The sequence below is a fragment of the Panulirus ornatus genome, chromosome 22 (genome assembly GCF_036320965.1).
Source record: "Panulirus ornatus isolate Po-2019 chromosome 22, ASM3632096v1, whole genome shotgun sequence".
Classification (NCBI taxonomy): domain Eukaryota; kingdom Metazoa; phylum Arthropoda; class Malacostraca; order Decapoda; family Palinuridae; genus Panulirus; species Panulirus ornatus.
Window position 1 is genome coordinate 12,331,749 of NC_092245.1, and position 16,492 is coordinate 12,348,240.

The 16,492-nt window shown below is 43.0% G+C and overlaps 1 protein-coding gene across 4 annotated transcripts; it reads left to right on the forward strand.

Annotated features, from left to right (window-relative positions):
* Positions 1-87: 87 nt before the first annotated feature.
* LOC139756556 (uncharacterized) lies at positions 88-14,205 on the forward strand. Of its 4 annotated transcripts, XM_071676146.1 has the most exons (10): positions 88-681; positions 1,092-1,345; positions 2,501-2,655; positions 4,084-4,569; positions 5,947-6,091; positions 6,418-6,562; positions 7,624-7,797; positions 8,337-8,517; positions 9,100-9,269; positions 11,884-14,205. In XM_071676146.1, the coding sequence occupies exons 2-10, from the start codon at positions 1,104-1,106 to the stop codon at positions 12,082-12,084; spliced, it is 1,899 nt and encodes a 632-aa protein (XP_071532247.1). In that variant the 5' UTR covers positions 88-681; positions 1,092-1,103; the 3' UTR covers positions 12,085-14,205. The 4 variants fall into 4 exon arrangements, with proteins under 4 accessions (XP_071532247.1, XP_071532246.1, XP_071532248.1 ...); XM_071676145.1 differs by having other exon boundaries at positions 89-1,345; XM_071676147.1 differs by having other exon boundaries at positions 92-1,345; positions 4,087-4,569.
* The last annotated feature ends 2,287 nt before the right edge of the window (positions 14,206-16,492 follow it).

Consider the following 16,492-nt stretch of genomic DNA (forward strand, 5'->3'; position numbering starts at 1 on the left):
GGGCAGGAGCAGGGGCTGAAAATCCTCCCCTGCAGTTTTGCTTTTCCAAAAGGAGTTTTCATAAAAATGAGCAGTTTTCTTAACTGTGTTAGAATACTAACCTCAGCCAAAGAGCCTAAAAGAAATAGTCGAGAGTAGTGTATATGCCTTCGTTACCCAAGTGCTGCAGACATTCGAAGTAGAATAACGACCAAACGAGAGACTATGTGAAATCGTAAGTATTGTAATGAAGAAAAGTATGTTGTAAGTATAAAAGTACAGTTGTGAAGAATCACTCGGCAGTTTCTCTACAGCTGCGTACACCCACACTACCCGCACAAGTGTATTTCTGTCCGGACTTGTTCCTGTGACACTGGCTTCCGTCCACCTTCTTTATTATTTGACGTTACATTCGTTATCTTTTCCAATTAGATGTAGTTGCGTAGTTTTCGTTATTTTTTATCAAGGGTATCAATACACTGGAAAAATAGGATTGTGGAGGAGAAATTTAGTGCCATATATGGAATGTAAACGTTAGACAGTAGAACGAGCGATGATCCAGGGTGTATAGGACGGTGCTCAAACGACTGGCACTAGTTCGACGTTACTGCATCAGTTAGATGGATCTACACACTATGCAGGAGGTGTTGACATCTGTCACATGATAGATGAAGAAGAAAATTATCGCTTTCAAAAAAAAAGGTTATGGTACATAAAGACTTACATGTGCTAGTGTTGATACATGTATGTTCCTGCTTCCCTGCAGTTAGTAGTACCCTTGGTAACAAATCTTTGAAAATCTTATGCCCTCTTGAAATGTACAGATGTCTCGTCTTGCTGAAAATTCCTCATACCCAAATATTAGACGATGGGGTTGTAGTTATTATAAATCATGGGTATGACGGCTAGGTGTGTGGCAAACCTCGCCCGACTGGAAGATGCTTCGCAAGAAATATCACGAGAAACGAAGGCTTAATTCGAGACTCAAGTGTAACGGGTCATCGCGGAAGGAGTACTCGTTGAAACAGTAGTGTGACGGTAATGAAAGTTGTCTTCTCCAGACAACCCCTCCTGAGTAACGCGGACTTAACGCCACCTCACCTCTTCTGCAGATAAGGACAAAGATGTCTGAAATAAACGCCAAGATGAAAGCTAACGGCTACAATCCTTTCGGCTCAGACGACCCCAGCAGTGAGCAGCGACGACGGAGGAACCTAGGTTCTTCGATGTCGTCGTTGTCAGGCGGGGAGGAGAGGAAGGGTGGGTGTCTGGCTACTCTCTTGCGAGTCATCTGCTGCTGCTTCTACTCCGACCTTCAACACCCTCTACTCTCCCCCTCCATTGTCACCCACAGGAAGATCTCAAGGTAAGTTTTGCTGCGTGGAGGAGGGAGGCGCCGTCACTGGGAAAGATACTTGAATATAAAGAAAACTATAGCTATTTGGAGGATGAGAAAGTTCACCTGCAGCGGGGATAGGGCTGCTCTTTGCGACCTTTGTTATCTTTTTGCACCACCGCTCACAGGATAGGCGTAGGGTGCACAGTAAACTAGCCATTAATAACAGGGGGGAGGAAGTCGACTGGAAGACTGAGCCTCCCTCACGGAAGGGTAGTGGAGAGAGTAATACTTTCAGCGTGAAAGAAAGTTACATACAACCCGAGAAAGGGCAGGCAACTAGGGCAAGGAAGGTGTGAATCATCTGTTTAGGGGAATGATTTATCATCGACTGTGTGCTTGTGTGTGTGTGTTGGTGTGGTTTGGGGGGGGGGGGTACCCTTGGTACAAAGGATAAACAACTTTTTAGTAAAGCAGTCACTTTCATCGAGGGATTAGATAGTCACTTATAGCAGGGGAAGGAAGGCATGTCACTTTCGTCCCGGAGGAAAGTGTTGATATTCGAAAGGGTAAGAAATGTACTTGGTCGGGAAGCGAGAAGCGTTACCTTCGGCCGAGGAGGAAATTTTCTTCAGCTCTGGGAAGGAGCTTTACTGGGGAAGGGTGGTTCTCTTTAGCTCAGGTAGAGAGTTACAAGGTGAAGTAGGTCACGTGTAGCAAGGTAGGGAGACCTTCTGTTGTGAACGAAGTAGGTCGCCTTCGGCAGGAGGTGAAGGAATTTGATGTAGCGCAGTAAGGGTAGAGTTACTATCAGCAGTAGAGAGATTCATCTCACTCATGATGACTTACCTTTTATATACAGGAGCCAGCCATGAGGTACTTGTGACGTACGTGTAAGATGCTAAATCTCCACGGTGTTTAACCCTATGTATAATGGTCTACTTAGCAGTCTCATACTTGAACGAAAAATCCACGATTCACGCAGCTCCCAAACAGATAGGCTTATCTGTTTGGGAGGACTGTTTGGGACCCCACGAATGAGCTTCGAGACTCCTAGTCTGAGGAGTCCTTCCCTGATTCGACTTCACTTGGTGTAAGGATTGTGTCAGGTGTCTGGGTGCCTCACCTGGGGACATATTGACTCCTGCGTCAGGTGTATGAGGGTTTATGTTTGCCTCTTCTCAGGGTGGTATCGACGGAGTCGCTCACGAAGGAGGGAGTAGCGATGTCGGAGCGCCCCACCTACGCCCACATGATGTCGCGAGAGAAGCTGCTGCACGCCCGTGCCCACAATCGCCTTTACTCCAACCATCCAAACGCTCCTTACACCCACACCACGGGTAAGCCCTCTTACAGGTCTCGTCATGTGTACTGGAAATTAGGTATTGCAACATTGCTCCTGCCCCTCAAAGCTGCCTTCTACGAATCAGCAGATACGACAGTAGTATACTTTCTTTATCCTCAGACACTATATCCACCATATATATATGTGTGTGTGTGTGTGTGTGTGTGTGTTTTACCGGACTTCGCCTGCTGGACGTTGCATCGCGAGTGAAGAATCACCTTTAGGGGGGCTGTATCATTGGGTGTACAGTCTCAAAGAACTTCTAATTCCAAAGGAGTCTACATTTCCTTGCTACTAGAAGTAGCACAGCCTTGGGCTGCAGGAGTCTTCACAAAGAGGTTAGACCAGGGAGAGAGGACCCAACAAGATACAATATGGAAAGGACCTAACAAGATACACCAGGGAAAGGACCCAACAAGATGCATTAGAGGACCCAGCAAGAAACAAAACCGTGAACAAAGTGAAGAAATAATGATAGTGATCGAGTGGAAGATGAAGGGAACAAACGAGATGAAGAATATGTAAATAGAGGCAATGTAAAAGGATGAAAAGTGCATTAGTGAAAGAAGTAAGGGGGCTTTCGAAAATGACCTTTCATCTGACCTGTGATGGTAAGTAGTGAAGGTGAGAGTGCAAGGAAGATGGCCTTCTGACCTGTAAATATATATGTTGGTTAGTAAAGTTGCGAAGGGAGACTCCATTCGTTTGCCAATATTTACTTTCTGGTTACACGTTGGCTTTGGCAAACAGATTATTACACACACACACACACACACACACACACACACACACACACACACACACGAAAAAATCAAAAGAATTTCCCTCTCTTCGGCTTCGGTGTGAACTACATCGCACACTGTCCCAGTATTACCACCTGTGGGGGGGGGGGGGGGTGTCAATCCGGCATGTGTGGTCATATTTGTGTAACACGTTACACTCGCTCCACCAGCACAATAAACTGACCCAGATACATCATGTGGGATGACTCACTGTTCCCCCCCCCCTGCCCAAGCATCAGGGGTTCATGCCATGCAGGCTACACAAGGTCGAATGGTTCCTTGATAATGTGGTAACTCTTGATCATGATGGCCTTTTAATCTGACCCCCCAAACTGACCCAGGCCAGGTTCAAAGCTTGCTAAGTAAAGCTTATCTTCTCGTAAGTGATAAAGATCATTGGAATGAAGGAGGGAGGGAATGGCAATATTGTTCCAGCAGTACGGGAAGCGATGTGTAATTGAAATTTGTCCATGATTATGTTTATCATTATTATACTCGGAGAGGTTTGTTTGGATAACGGGAAGACTTGGTCTATACTAATGAAATTAGAAGCGTAAATTAAAGGCACAGTTATTATCATTCATGTTGAGGCTCATGCTGTACCTGATGAGCTCGTCTGATTAAAGATCCGGTTGTCTCAGCAGCGCTGACGACACCAACCTCGGCGGCGACGCGGACGGTGGCTAGGACGCAGCCGGTAGGGGTGCCTGAGGGTAGCCATCAGAGCCCGACGTCGGCAGCCAGTCCCTCCAGCCCTCTACACCGCCCGTCCTCACCATCGCACTCGCCAGCCAGCTCGCCTTGCCCGTCCCTTCCGTCTGCTAGCCCTAGGGGCCTCGGTGGTTTGTCTGTCAAGATGCCAGACAGCCCGAGTCCTGAATGGTCCTCGCGGCCTATGCGCCCCACCCAGCTCTCCCTAGCCATCCACGCCGCCCGCGGCAAGGGCAACAAGACCCCTACTCCTTCGGGTGGCTCACCATGTAGCACGCCTTCGACCCCTCGTAGCCGATCAGGGAGCTGGGGGGTGATGCGGGCGGGCTTCACCAGCCTCGTGAAGGCGGTCACCACCACCACCACCACCACACACCACTCTGGTTACCACCAGCCCGCAGCCTCCCTTCACCCCGGTAACTCTCCTTATCTGTATTCTAACTATACTTACTCTTAAGTCGACTGTAAGCACATCACTTATAGTTTTATGTTTATTAACAACTGTTTACCTTATACTTTCGAGATATGATCTTAGTCGCCATTTGTATTTTGTACGACTGACCAACTTGTCTATGGCGATAAGATGTTTCAAGATATATATGAGGCTGAATTTATAACAAGTATCTCAACAGAGCTGAGAGGAAGAATAGCTGAAACTTATCAGGAAATAACAAAGTTAAGAGGAATTTTATTAAGAGAAACGGAGAAATTTTTATTTGAAAGCAGAGAATCTGAAGAGTCTAATCCGGAGAAAAATGTTCGGGTTCACAGTGATAGGAACAGTGGGAGTGAGACGCGAGACAGATGGAACAGCTGATGGACGCTGACATTTAAAGGAAATGGAAAATGTATAGTGGAAAGAATATCGTCTATAAATGGAAGATAAGATACAGTCCAGAAGGTGAATGAAGGCCATTGTAGACAGGAAGGGTCGATCTAGCAGCAACGACAGTAGTGGGACGACTGGAAACAAACTGAAAAGGAGTTAACATTGCAAGGACGTGGGTAGGGGGCAACAGGATGGGTGTACAGAAATCATAGAAGTGCCACACCTTAGCTCTATCATAAGCTTACCAAACATTACCCATTCCTCTCTCTCTCTCTCTCTCTCTCTCTCTCTCTCTCTCTCTCTCTCTCTCTCTCTCTCTCTCTCTCTCTCTCTCTCTATATATATATATATATATATATATATATATATATATATATCAATCTATCTATATATATAGTGTGGGTGTGTGTGTAAAGGTATACACAGCGTGTAACATGTACAGACACAGTTACCCATATACTGACGGGATAAATGAAGGTTGGATGATTCATGTCTGCCAGCAGTAACAGCAGCAGTGGAGAAGCTCCAGCATGTACAGGTGTTATGTTGATCACGGGTTTGGGGAGCAGGTGAGGTCACCGCCGTTGTTTAGTTTCACCTTGCTAACCCTCCTCGTCCACTCTACCGCCGCTCCCACACTGGCTTTAACGTGTCAAACAGTGGTCCTCTGCGTGAGTGGTGTCATGATGGTTGTGTGGGAGAGAGAGCCTTGTTGCTGCGGTTGCCCCATTTGGGGAACTCGTAACAGTACTTGACGCAGGCATATAGGCAGAAGTTATCTGTTGATACCAATCACTACTGTGAAACTGAGGGTCAGTAGTTTGAGTCAGTACCTGGTTGTCCACCACAATTAAGACCTACTCGATCATTATTGATTTTGTTCCTTCTAAACATGACATATCTGGCGCTTAAACAAGTGCAGGGGACCAATGACGGTCTATCATCATATGTCTATTTTCCGCAGACGATTTGGACGAGCGGACGCCCGAAGAGGTGGACGACATCCCCGAGGCCAATTGCGTTCGTCCGACCACTGGGGGCGTAGACAACCCGGCCAGGGAATGTTACGGTTCCATCTCGATCAACATCCTTGGACGGCAGGGACGATGGTGAGGCGGGTACTGCGCACGCTGACTGGCGTTAGATTTCCTTCTTAAGCTAAATCGACTTAAAGTTCTTTCATCTCGGTATATTAATGTATTGCTAATGGTATTATTATCTATTTTCTACTATTACTGCCACTACTACTACTACTACTACTACCTCTACAACCATTCAAATTTTGTATTATAGGCACCACAATTTAGCACCTATAATCTCTACTGTCACTTCTGCCTCCGCCACTACTCCTATTGCGTCACCTCCCCACACTATCATAACCACAAACACAAACATCCGTAGCAGCAGTAGGTAACGTGTGGTGTCTGGTTGGCAGGGTGCGGGCGGTGGTGTGCAGCTTGTCGGGTCTGCCCTGGGTGGGCGGTTCAGGGGGCTTCATGCTGGAAGTCAGTGTCGAACCTGGAGGACGACCTCGCTGGATGGTCCTTCCTCACGCCCACGGACCTAACGTCACTGTCAAGGTAAGTCCACAACGTCAACGTTAAAGACACATCCACATACGTAACTTGAGTGCACATGTTGGTTGACCAGGTCGAAGAATCGGGAAGCTTAGTTTACGTCGTCGTCATACACTGACGGATGAGTAGAGAATGTCCCATGTGTTCTCTAATGCAACAATCACTTGAGGGTATTCATAAAGTCTACTTTCTAGGTAATAAGAATGATTATTACCTTTAGGTCGCCGGTTGTTACTGGCTTAATATATCTTTTATTCTTGTATTTTGTAGTAACACAGATGGTGCATATTGGTGAAGTGGTTTATATAAATATTTTCTTGTGAACTAGACCCTTTTTGATTATTTCTATTTCTATACCTCCTGTAAGCTGATCTTGAATTATACCGCTGGTTGAAAATGATTGAACTCGGTATGGTATTAGATAGATAATGTACGTCCGTTCCCGCCCTATGCATGAAAACGGTTTTATTAATCGAGCGTGAAGAACTTGCTCCCAGCGCTTATGTACATACATCTAACTCGTCCACCAGGTGTTTACCTGTTTAAACTACTTCACCTGTGGGTCTATGATTATTCCCACATTGCATCACTGTGCTTACATCAACATGAGCAGACTTCCATTAACACTGCCAGCGTCAGGTTTACCTTGCAAACACTCTTCCAAGGATGAGAGAGACTAACGTCAAGTTCGTCGTTACCGGTTGTGTGATGACGAGCCCCGGACGGCCAGGGTATGAACAAACACCTCAGATCGTTGAACGCCGCGGGCCACCCGGCCACAGGTGTGGTCTCCTTCACCTGCACAAACACTCCTCATGCTTGCCCTCTTCTTCCCTGTTAGCTTTCTTCCTTTTCTACTTCTGTAAGTAGTTCTCTCTGTCTATGTGTTTCTCCCCTTCTACGCGCTAACCCTGTAGAGAGGTAGGTACTCAGGTACTCTCTACCCGACCTCCCCCCTTTGATGCTATTCTGCGTACTTATAAACATAAAGAACCCTGTGTTTACTGTGTATCTGTAGTCAGATACTGACGGATGACGTCAGTGATATGTGGGTCTTCCTGTAGCTTGAGGCGATGGTGAAGGGCCCGCGGGAGTCCAAGACGAAGAAGAAGAGGTTCGTGAAGGTGTCGGTGTGGGTGTGTGGCCGTGTGTGGCGTCACGCGGCCATTGGCCATGCCCTTACGCCCTTGAACGAGACCCCAGGGACGCTCACCATCCCTCTCCACCACCACACTCAGGTACTTCTTCTTAAAGAGAGGAGTCTCTTGTACAGCTATAGGTTTTAAAGCCAGAATTTGTACCTTACGTAAAAATGGTACAAAACCTACCGATAGAGATAGTACGTGTGGTAGCGACAGACTTAAAGCTGTTCTTGTCCGTAGGTGTGGAATACATGGTTTTAAAGTATTTGTGTATAATATTCAGCGCTTATTTAAATTCTATGTTATTCTTTTAAACCAAGATTTTATCTTGCTGAACTTTGTCAATATTTGTGGTCAATATATATATATATATATATATATATATATATATATATATATATATATATATATCGCTAGGCTCATTGCCTAGCGGTAGCATTTCCGCCTGTGGCACAGCGGTCGCCGGTTCGATCCTGGCTTTTGGAGGTTTGTATGTTCTAGGAAGGTGCGCGTTCATATGCACTTAATTCGTATATATATATATATATATATATATATATATATATATATATATATATATATATATACAGGAAGAGTGAGATTCATATTTACGTACAAATACATTTACTTTTCAGCTGACTGAAGACTTGGGGTTGGTGGAGGTGAGTCTACGGTGTGATTACGTGGAGAGCAGCGCAGAGGTCGGGAATACTGTGCAAGGAGAGGTTACGCTCACTGTGGAGGTTCTCAGAGCTAAGAACCTCAGACCATATCACCCTGGCGTCCTTGCTAAGGCTGCACCTTCCAGAATGAGAGGTAAAGGAATTTTGCTGCTCATTAATTTCACCCGAAGTGACAAATAATATTATTCACAAGGCTTTCTCTGGTGTACAGCATGAGATAGATCTGTAAAACTTTTTATTCATATGATAGACGATGTGTTATAAAGGGTTGGATAATAGTTTGAGCTTTAGGCCTGTCAACTGCAAGGGACATGGAGGTTAATTGGCTGGTTGGGCTTTAGGCTTATCCACTGCTAGGATCGTCAAGGCCGCCAGGGACGAGATACCACCATAATCTCTGACGTAAGGTGTTAAGGATAATTCTAATCCCATATAAACTCTTACTTTCGATATAACACTTCGATATTGTGGCTAACAAGTGTTGGTAATGAACAACCACAATCCATAGTTCTAACTTTTTTCTTATACAATAGTACCCTTTCTGTATACATGGTTTATCTATTAGAGAAATTTATCGTCGGTTATCGGTTTATTTTTTTTTCTTTTTAGGAATTTTAGGTATGAAGATTTTACACAAGTTTTTGGACAGTTTTATAGGCCTGCATGGACACATTCCGAGAACTTCATCAAAATAATCCGTTTTCTATCGTTACAGACCATGTGGAAGTGGTTTGTCGGGTGGGGCTATGGGTGAAGGGCGAGAGGGTCGACAGAGAATCCTCCATGCCCGTGCAACTCCCCGTCACGCAGAACCCCGTCATTCGGTCTCGTACAGTCTTTATCTTACAGCGGGATAGTCTACAACACGCCGCTATCATTCTTAAGGTGACAGTAAGAACTAGAAGTAGAGTTAACTGGCTTGAATATATAGCTTTAAATAAATCAGAACAGTTTGCCATGAATCCATTGATGGATTTCATTTTGTCGTTTGTGAACTTACTGGTGCCATTAAGAGCTGATATATATATATATATATATATATATATATATATATATATATATATATATATATATATCATACAAACCTCCAACAGCCAGGATCAAACCCGGGACCCCTGTGCGCGAGGCAGGAATACTTACCGCTAGGCTATGGGCCTGGGAGTTAATATTCCTGCCTCGGGCACAGGGATCCTGGGCTCGATCCTGGCTAGTGGAGGTTTGTATGTTCTATGAAGGTGCGCGTTTCTTTGCACTTTATTCGTGTATATATATATATATATATATATATATATATATATATATATATATATATATATATATATATATTTTTTTTTTTTTTTTTTTTTATACTTTGTCGCTGTCTCCCGCGTTTGCGAGGTAGCGCAAGGAAACAGACGAAAGAAATGGCCCAACCCCCCCCATACACATGTACATACACACGTCCACACACACAAATATACATACCTACACAGCTTTCCATGGTTTACCCCGGACGCTTCACATGCCTTGATTCAATCCACTGACAGCACGTCAACCCCTGTATACCACATCGCTCCAATTCACTCTATTCCTTGCCCTCCTTTCACCCTCCTGCATGTTCAGGCCCCGATCACACAAAATCTTTTTCACTCCATCTTTCCACCTCCAATTTGGTCTCCCTCTTCTCCTCGTTCCCTCCACCTCCGACACATATATCCTCTTGGTCAATCTTTCCTCACTCATTCTCTCCATGTGCCCAAACCATTTTAAAACACCCTCTTCTGCTCTCTCAACCACGCTCTTTTTATTTCCACACATCTCTCTTACCCTTACGTTACTTACTCGATCAAACCACCTCACACCACACATTGTCCTCAAACATCTCATTTCCAGCACATCCATCCTCCTGCGCACAACTCTATCCATAGCCCACGCCTCGCAACCATACAACATTGTTGGAACTACTATTCCTTCAAACATACCCATTTTTGCTTTCCGGGATAATGTTCTCGACTTCCACACATTTTTCAAGGCTCCCAAAATTTTCGCCCCCTCCCCCACCCTATGATCCACTTCCGCTTCCATGGTTCCATCCGCTGACAGATCCACTCCCAGATATCTAAAACACTTCACTTCCTCCAGTTTTTCACCATTCCAACTCACCTCCCAATTGACTTGACCTTCAACCCTACTGTACCTAATAACCTTGCTCTTATTCACATTTACTCTTAACTTTCTTCTTCCACACACTTTACCAAACTCCGTCACCAGCTTCTGCAGTTTCTCACATGAATCCGCCACCAGCGCTGTATCATCAGCGAACAACAACTGACTCACTTCCCAAGCTCTCTCATCCCCAACAGACTTCATACTTGCCCCTCTTTCCAAGACTCTTGCATTTACCTCCCTAACAACCCCATCCATAAACAAATTAAACAACCATGGAGACATCACACACCCCTGCCGCAAACCCACATTCACTGAGAACCAATCACTTTCCTCTCTTCCTACACGTACACATGCCTTACATCCTCGATAAAAACTTTTCACTGCTTCTAACAACTTGCCTCCCACACCATATATTCTTAATACCTTCCACAGAGCATCTCTATCAACTCTATCATATGCCTTCTCCAGATCCATAAATGCTACATACAAATCCATTTGCTTTTCTAAGTATTTCTCACATACATTCTTCAAAGCAAACACCTGATCCACACATCCTCTACCACTTCTGAAACCACACTGCTCTTCCCCAATCTGATGCTCTGTACATGCCTTCACCCTTTCAATCAATACCCTCCCATATAATTTACCAGGAATACTCAACAAACTTATACCTCTGTAATTTGAGCACTCACTCTTATCCCCTTTGCCTTTGTACAATGGCACTATGCACGCATTCCGCCAATCCTCAGGCACCTCACCATGAGTCATACATACATTAAATAACCTTACCAACCAGTCAACAATACAGTCACCCCCTTTTTTAATAAATTCCACTGCAATACCATCCAAACCTGCTGCCTTGCCGGCTTTCATCTTCCGCAAAGCTTTTACTACCTCTTCTCTGTTTACCAAATATATATATATATATTGCGGGAAGGGAGTGCTTTAATCTTCGGGCGTCATCTGTAGACCTATCTATGTTAGTATATATCATACAACTTTTTAAAATTTTATTGCATGTGTTATGGCTCTGTCACTTAGCTTATTCCATTCATCCGCTACTATGATACTATCTAAATGGCTCTTTACATTTTCCGTAACGTGATTCGTAATGTCATATGGCCCTGTTCTGTCATTTCCGCTTTCAAGGAACTGCTCTCTCTTGTCGTCATCTAGCTGGTATAGAAACTTGAAGGTTGTGTTTATCTGTGTGTGCTTGGATGTGCTCTAGTCATCCTTTCTTCTTTTTTTTCTTCTAAATTTTGTCGTGATATATTTCTGTCATCAGCAATATCTCTACGCATTCTTGTGTTTCTAATCGTTTACTGAAGTTAGACGTCTTTCCCTTTAGGTATTGTATACATGTAGATGGGGAGGCGAGGACACAGTGGGAAGGGTGCAGCTAGGCCCACTCCTGTACTTGGGCACACTCCCCGACCAAGCTTCGCAGGCCCTGACCCACGATTACAAGACCTCCATCACGCTCTCCCACTGGGGCCAGGCTCTCAAGACTCCCGGCCCCACCACCATGTGGCACCACCTTCAGCTCTGACCTTGGTGGTGGCTGTACCCTCACTTCAGGACAGCATGGTCACTACACCTACACTCTAATAGTCAAGAAGATACATTCACGAAAACTTGAGATATATTGTTGAGTTCATAAGTTATATTGTTGTTATTGTTATAAAAAAAACACAAAGCCTCTTTTATGGGGTTCCTCCTGCTTTAAGACTGCACTCCACGCAGAAGCAGGGAAGTGATGGATTCCTTTGCAGAAATATCTTCGACGATGATACAGCTCCACCGAAGGTGACTTTTTTACTCGTAACCACATGCAGGCAGTCTGTGATATATATATATATATATATATATATATATATATATATATATATATATATATATATATATATATATATATATTGTGTCTGTATAATCATATATTTGTAAGTAAACTCCTTGTATAACACGTAATTCAGTATACAATTTTCATTTATTATTCACAGTTATTCATTTTTGTTGAATGCGTAATAAAATGATGGGTAATGTGCTTCCGAACTCCTCGTAGAATTAACAGAACAAACTGATATTACCTCTTGATGATTTAGTCGCATATATATTCATGGAGTCGATTTGGTTAGGATCGGCAGTTGCAACACGAATGATCAGAACCTTTGCCTCGCGCTATGCAGCTTATTATGGAAAGAGTAAACTATTATGGTACACCGTTGCATAACTGTGGCCTATTGCATACAGCAAAGAGACCTATCTACTCTTAGCATTTTTGTCAGTTCTTATCTTTCTTCAGTCACCACCATTATGAATATTTAGGAGGCAGTATACTTAGCATGCGCCGGATTTTCAAAATGATATAACAATCGGTTCATTTTTATTGTGATGGGTAGTTAATGACATCTGCTCTCCGCTAGAGCACTGTGCACTAACGACGAGTTTGTTTTGAAATAGTATAGAATAATTAATTGTCATTTGTAACTTATGACAGCGCTTTCCATAATTACACAATACTGTTGATGTTTTAAGACTATTGAAGTGAACATTGGTACTAGTGATTACATGGTTCAGCGTGGTGCTTTGTTTTTGGGTGACCAAAACATGTTTTTCACATTAGATTAGCAGCGTGGTAGCTGTGATATCTTACATTATTGTCTTTGATTAAAGGACTAATGCCAGAGTAATATTGATTGAGAATGTATTGACCCTTGTGATGTGTTGTTTTCATAGTTTAAAGGCCAGAACAAAACGTGTAAAGTTACATTCATGTGAAGCTGCATAGATTTACCATCTAGGTAAACTTGTATGTATATTTTCGTGTTTCATAGATATAGCGGACTAATACAAAACTCTCAAAACAATATCAACAAAGTGTATTCGTGATTGATACGTAAACAATCATTAAACTCAGAGAAAAAAATATTAGTCTGATTATGAAACTAAAGCAGGTTTAATAGTATATAGCAATTGAATAACAGTCCCTGGGAAAATTAAAGGTTATTAAGTTGGAACCAACTTTTGGGTTAACAGATTGGGCTGTGCGCTTCAACAGCTGGTAGGAGGAAGTGTCGTCTTTCCGTTCGTTGATGTCTGGATAACGTAAGTAGGATATACACCCACACACACACACACATATATATATAATCCGGAGTTGGCGTATAATCATCTGCTTTAGGTTACACAGTAAGGTTATAAGCATCGTCAGTTGACGGGAGAATACAGTATCTTAAAGTATAACGCTTCAAAAAGTCTATGACGTAAACCCGTCCCTGCTACTGAGTGTAGCGTATCCTTGGAGTTGCAGGTAGGAGGTTCTAGATGAGGAGTCTTGGTTATAACCCATGGACTCATTTGTGATAAAGGTCGTGGGATTGTTTGATAATATGTGTAATCCTGTCTGGAGGATGATTTTCTTGTTTTCAGATGTTCCCACCATTTGTGTTAGCAATTTATTGAACTGAAAGTTATATTCTCGCATCCATGTCATGCAGATATCTGGAATACCTGGTGCTAACTGATTTTCATATATGTGCATATATCCTCTCCATACACGACTCTTGTGTAATCCTCTGAATCGTGTATATGCATTTCATTGTAATTTATTCTCGCTTATAATTGTACAGATATATTGTATGGTTATCTACTAATAAATCGTTAGCAGTTATTTCCATATTTACAATTATCACAGTCCAAACGCGACTCACCTCTCCCCTTCCGACGTAATGCAATCACCTAACACATAAATTTGATTCTTTAATTCTCATAGTAATGACCACTCAACCCAGTTCCCCGGCCAGCTTCCCATAGCTTCGGCTCCCGACTATTGTCAAGCCGGAATTGTTTGAAAAAATAACGATTAGGCCTGGTTTTTTTTAGTGGGCATTGCAAACAAAAATTTTAGTAATGGTTTCCCGGTAAACATTCGTCTGATTGGCGATGAAGGCAGTCTAATCGTCGCTGTTTTATTTTCATTGTTTTGTTACTGGTATGCGCAACAACAGCGTAATTTACAGTACGACGACATAATACCTCGAATAAAAACGACTTAAAACCCTTGTTTACGGCGACCTAAGATGTTCTTGATGGGAAATGAGTAATTCTTATTAGAATATCCTTGGATGGAACTGGTTTGCGGATGAAATTGTGTTCCCAGTACTTTAGCAAATTAGATCGTGTTGCAACAAGTGGGTGTATTTATCATGCTCAGGCCGCAATCTTGACTGAAATGCGGTTAGGAATCTGTTTTCTTTTTCAGATTCACAGGGATGAACCCCCACACATTTCTACCTTAAAGTGAGACTATGCATGGGTTCGAAACCTGGATGTGGAAATCGGCCTGCACCCAACCCATGTTTACCCTCCATTTGGTACTGGTTGATGAATCGGTACCTGGCGTAGGCTGGTGTGGGTGTGTACAGGCATACATAGTATTAATGACATGATACATATATACAAGGTAAATATGTTCATAGAGTCTGGGAAAAGCAAGTTTAGAGTTAGCACTGTAGATCCTGATACTTTTTTTTTTCTTTTTAATGAACGCTGTTGGAAAAGCGAAGTTGCTCATTGGTCTGAAATTGATGAGCCTGTTTAACAAAGCTGGGCAAAGGCCTCAATAGGAGTGAGAACGTGTATGATTTTAGAGTTATCCTTGAACAGCCGAAGGATGCGTTCAAGATTATTCAGATGGCGGCTATAGCCTGACATTGACGGCCTTAATGACCCTCTTCTGGCTGTCGATAGACTTAAATTTCTAATAACTAGAGTTAACCAACCAGCAAGGCAGCGACAGAATTATAATGTAAGTGTTGCAGAGGTAGTTCACGCATTCTGTACTTTTCCTGCGGCTACCTGACAGTCATATCTTAACAGACTGCAGTATGATAGCGAATGTATGTATGTATATCATTGATATTCGCGTCAGTCATCTCGGTCATTCAATACAAGAGCGAATGAACATCAAGCTGTCTCAGACTCGTAAGGTAAGTTTGATGTTAGATAAGGTGAGCCTTTGATATACAAATGTTGAAACATTTATTCGATATCTGTATTTTGACCGTTGTATAGCTTATAGGTTACACTAAATAGCTGAAAACCTGAGAATTGAAGTGAAGATAGATAAAAAAACGCTTGTAATGAACTATGGCTTACAGATTACCTAACAACCGTAAAGGATATGCTACGTGTTGTTGATTATTCCAGTATTTCAGTGAATACTTGGAAGATAAAAAGTATCTAATATAGTGTGTCCCTCGAGTTTAATCTTAACTTGCAATAGATTCGCCTTAGCAAGTTTGTTGGAAGAAGTGCCATAGTTTGATGTAAAAATGTAAGTAAAGTCCGGCATTGCAACACTGCGCCCTGTAACAGGTTGCTGCCGCTCGCCACTAACTCTCCGGAATGAGAATCAATCCCAACTAAATTCTTAGGCTTGTGGGAAACACCGACAAAAATCCACGTTGAAGAGTATTGATCATTTCGACTAATCATCTAGCCCTACTCCGTCTGTATGGTAATCACCTATTATCTACTTATACACCGAGCCCTAGGTCTTGATGACCGGATTCATCAATTGAGCATTCGATAATGAGAATATCAGGCCGAACATTAGCAAGTGTGGAAAGTTTCTATTGAATTTTCCCTTGGTTCCCCTCATTCGACCTGACGCATGCGTGGGGGACCGTCTTTGAATGAGAATTCTCATTTATTTAGCAATGATGACATTATATCAATTATCTTTGATTTGTATTGATTGCTTAATGATATTTTTTTCATCGTCTTACAGTGCTCAACCATCATTTGTCCCTGAAATTTCCTTGATTTGGAAGTAAGACAATGTTTTCACGTACGAGATGTGTGAACTTCTTGCGTCTGGCAGGCTGAGGGGAGAGCGTGCAAACCTTTGGTCGGCCAGGCAGGTCGAGGTGCTCACTGTGTCTGTGGGTTGTGGT

What these genes read in the sequence shown, in the direction of transcription:
- LOC139756556 (XM_071676146.1), top strand. Translation starts at nt 1,104, where the DNA reads ATGTCTGAAATAAACGCCAAGATGAAAGCTAACGGCTACAATCCTTTC. An exon ending in TCCTTACACCCACACCACGG is followed by an intron (nt 2,656 to 4,083) that starts GTAAGCCCTCTT and finishes CGGTTGTCTCAG; the next exon opens with CAGCGCTGACGACACCAACC. An exon ending in CTCTCCACCACCACACTCAG is followed by an intron (nt 7,798 to 8,336) that starts GTACTTCTTCTT and finishes TTTACTTTTCAG; the next exon opens with CTGACTGAAGACTTGGGGTT.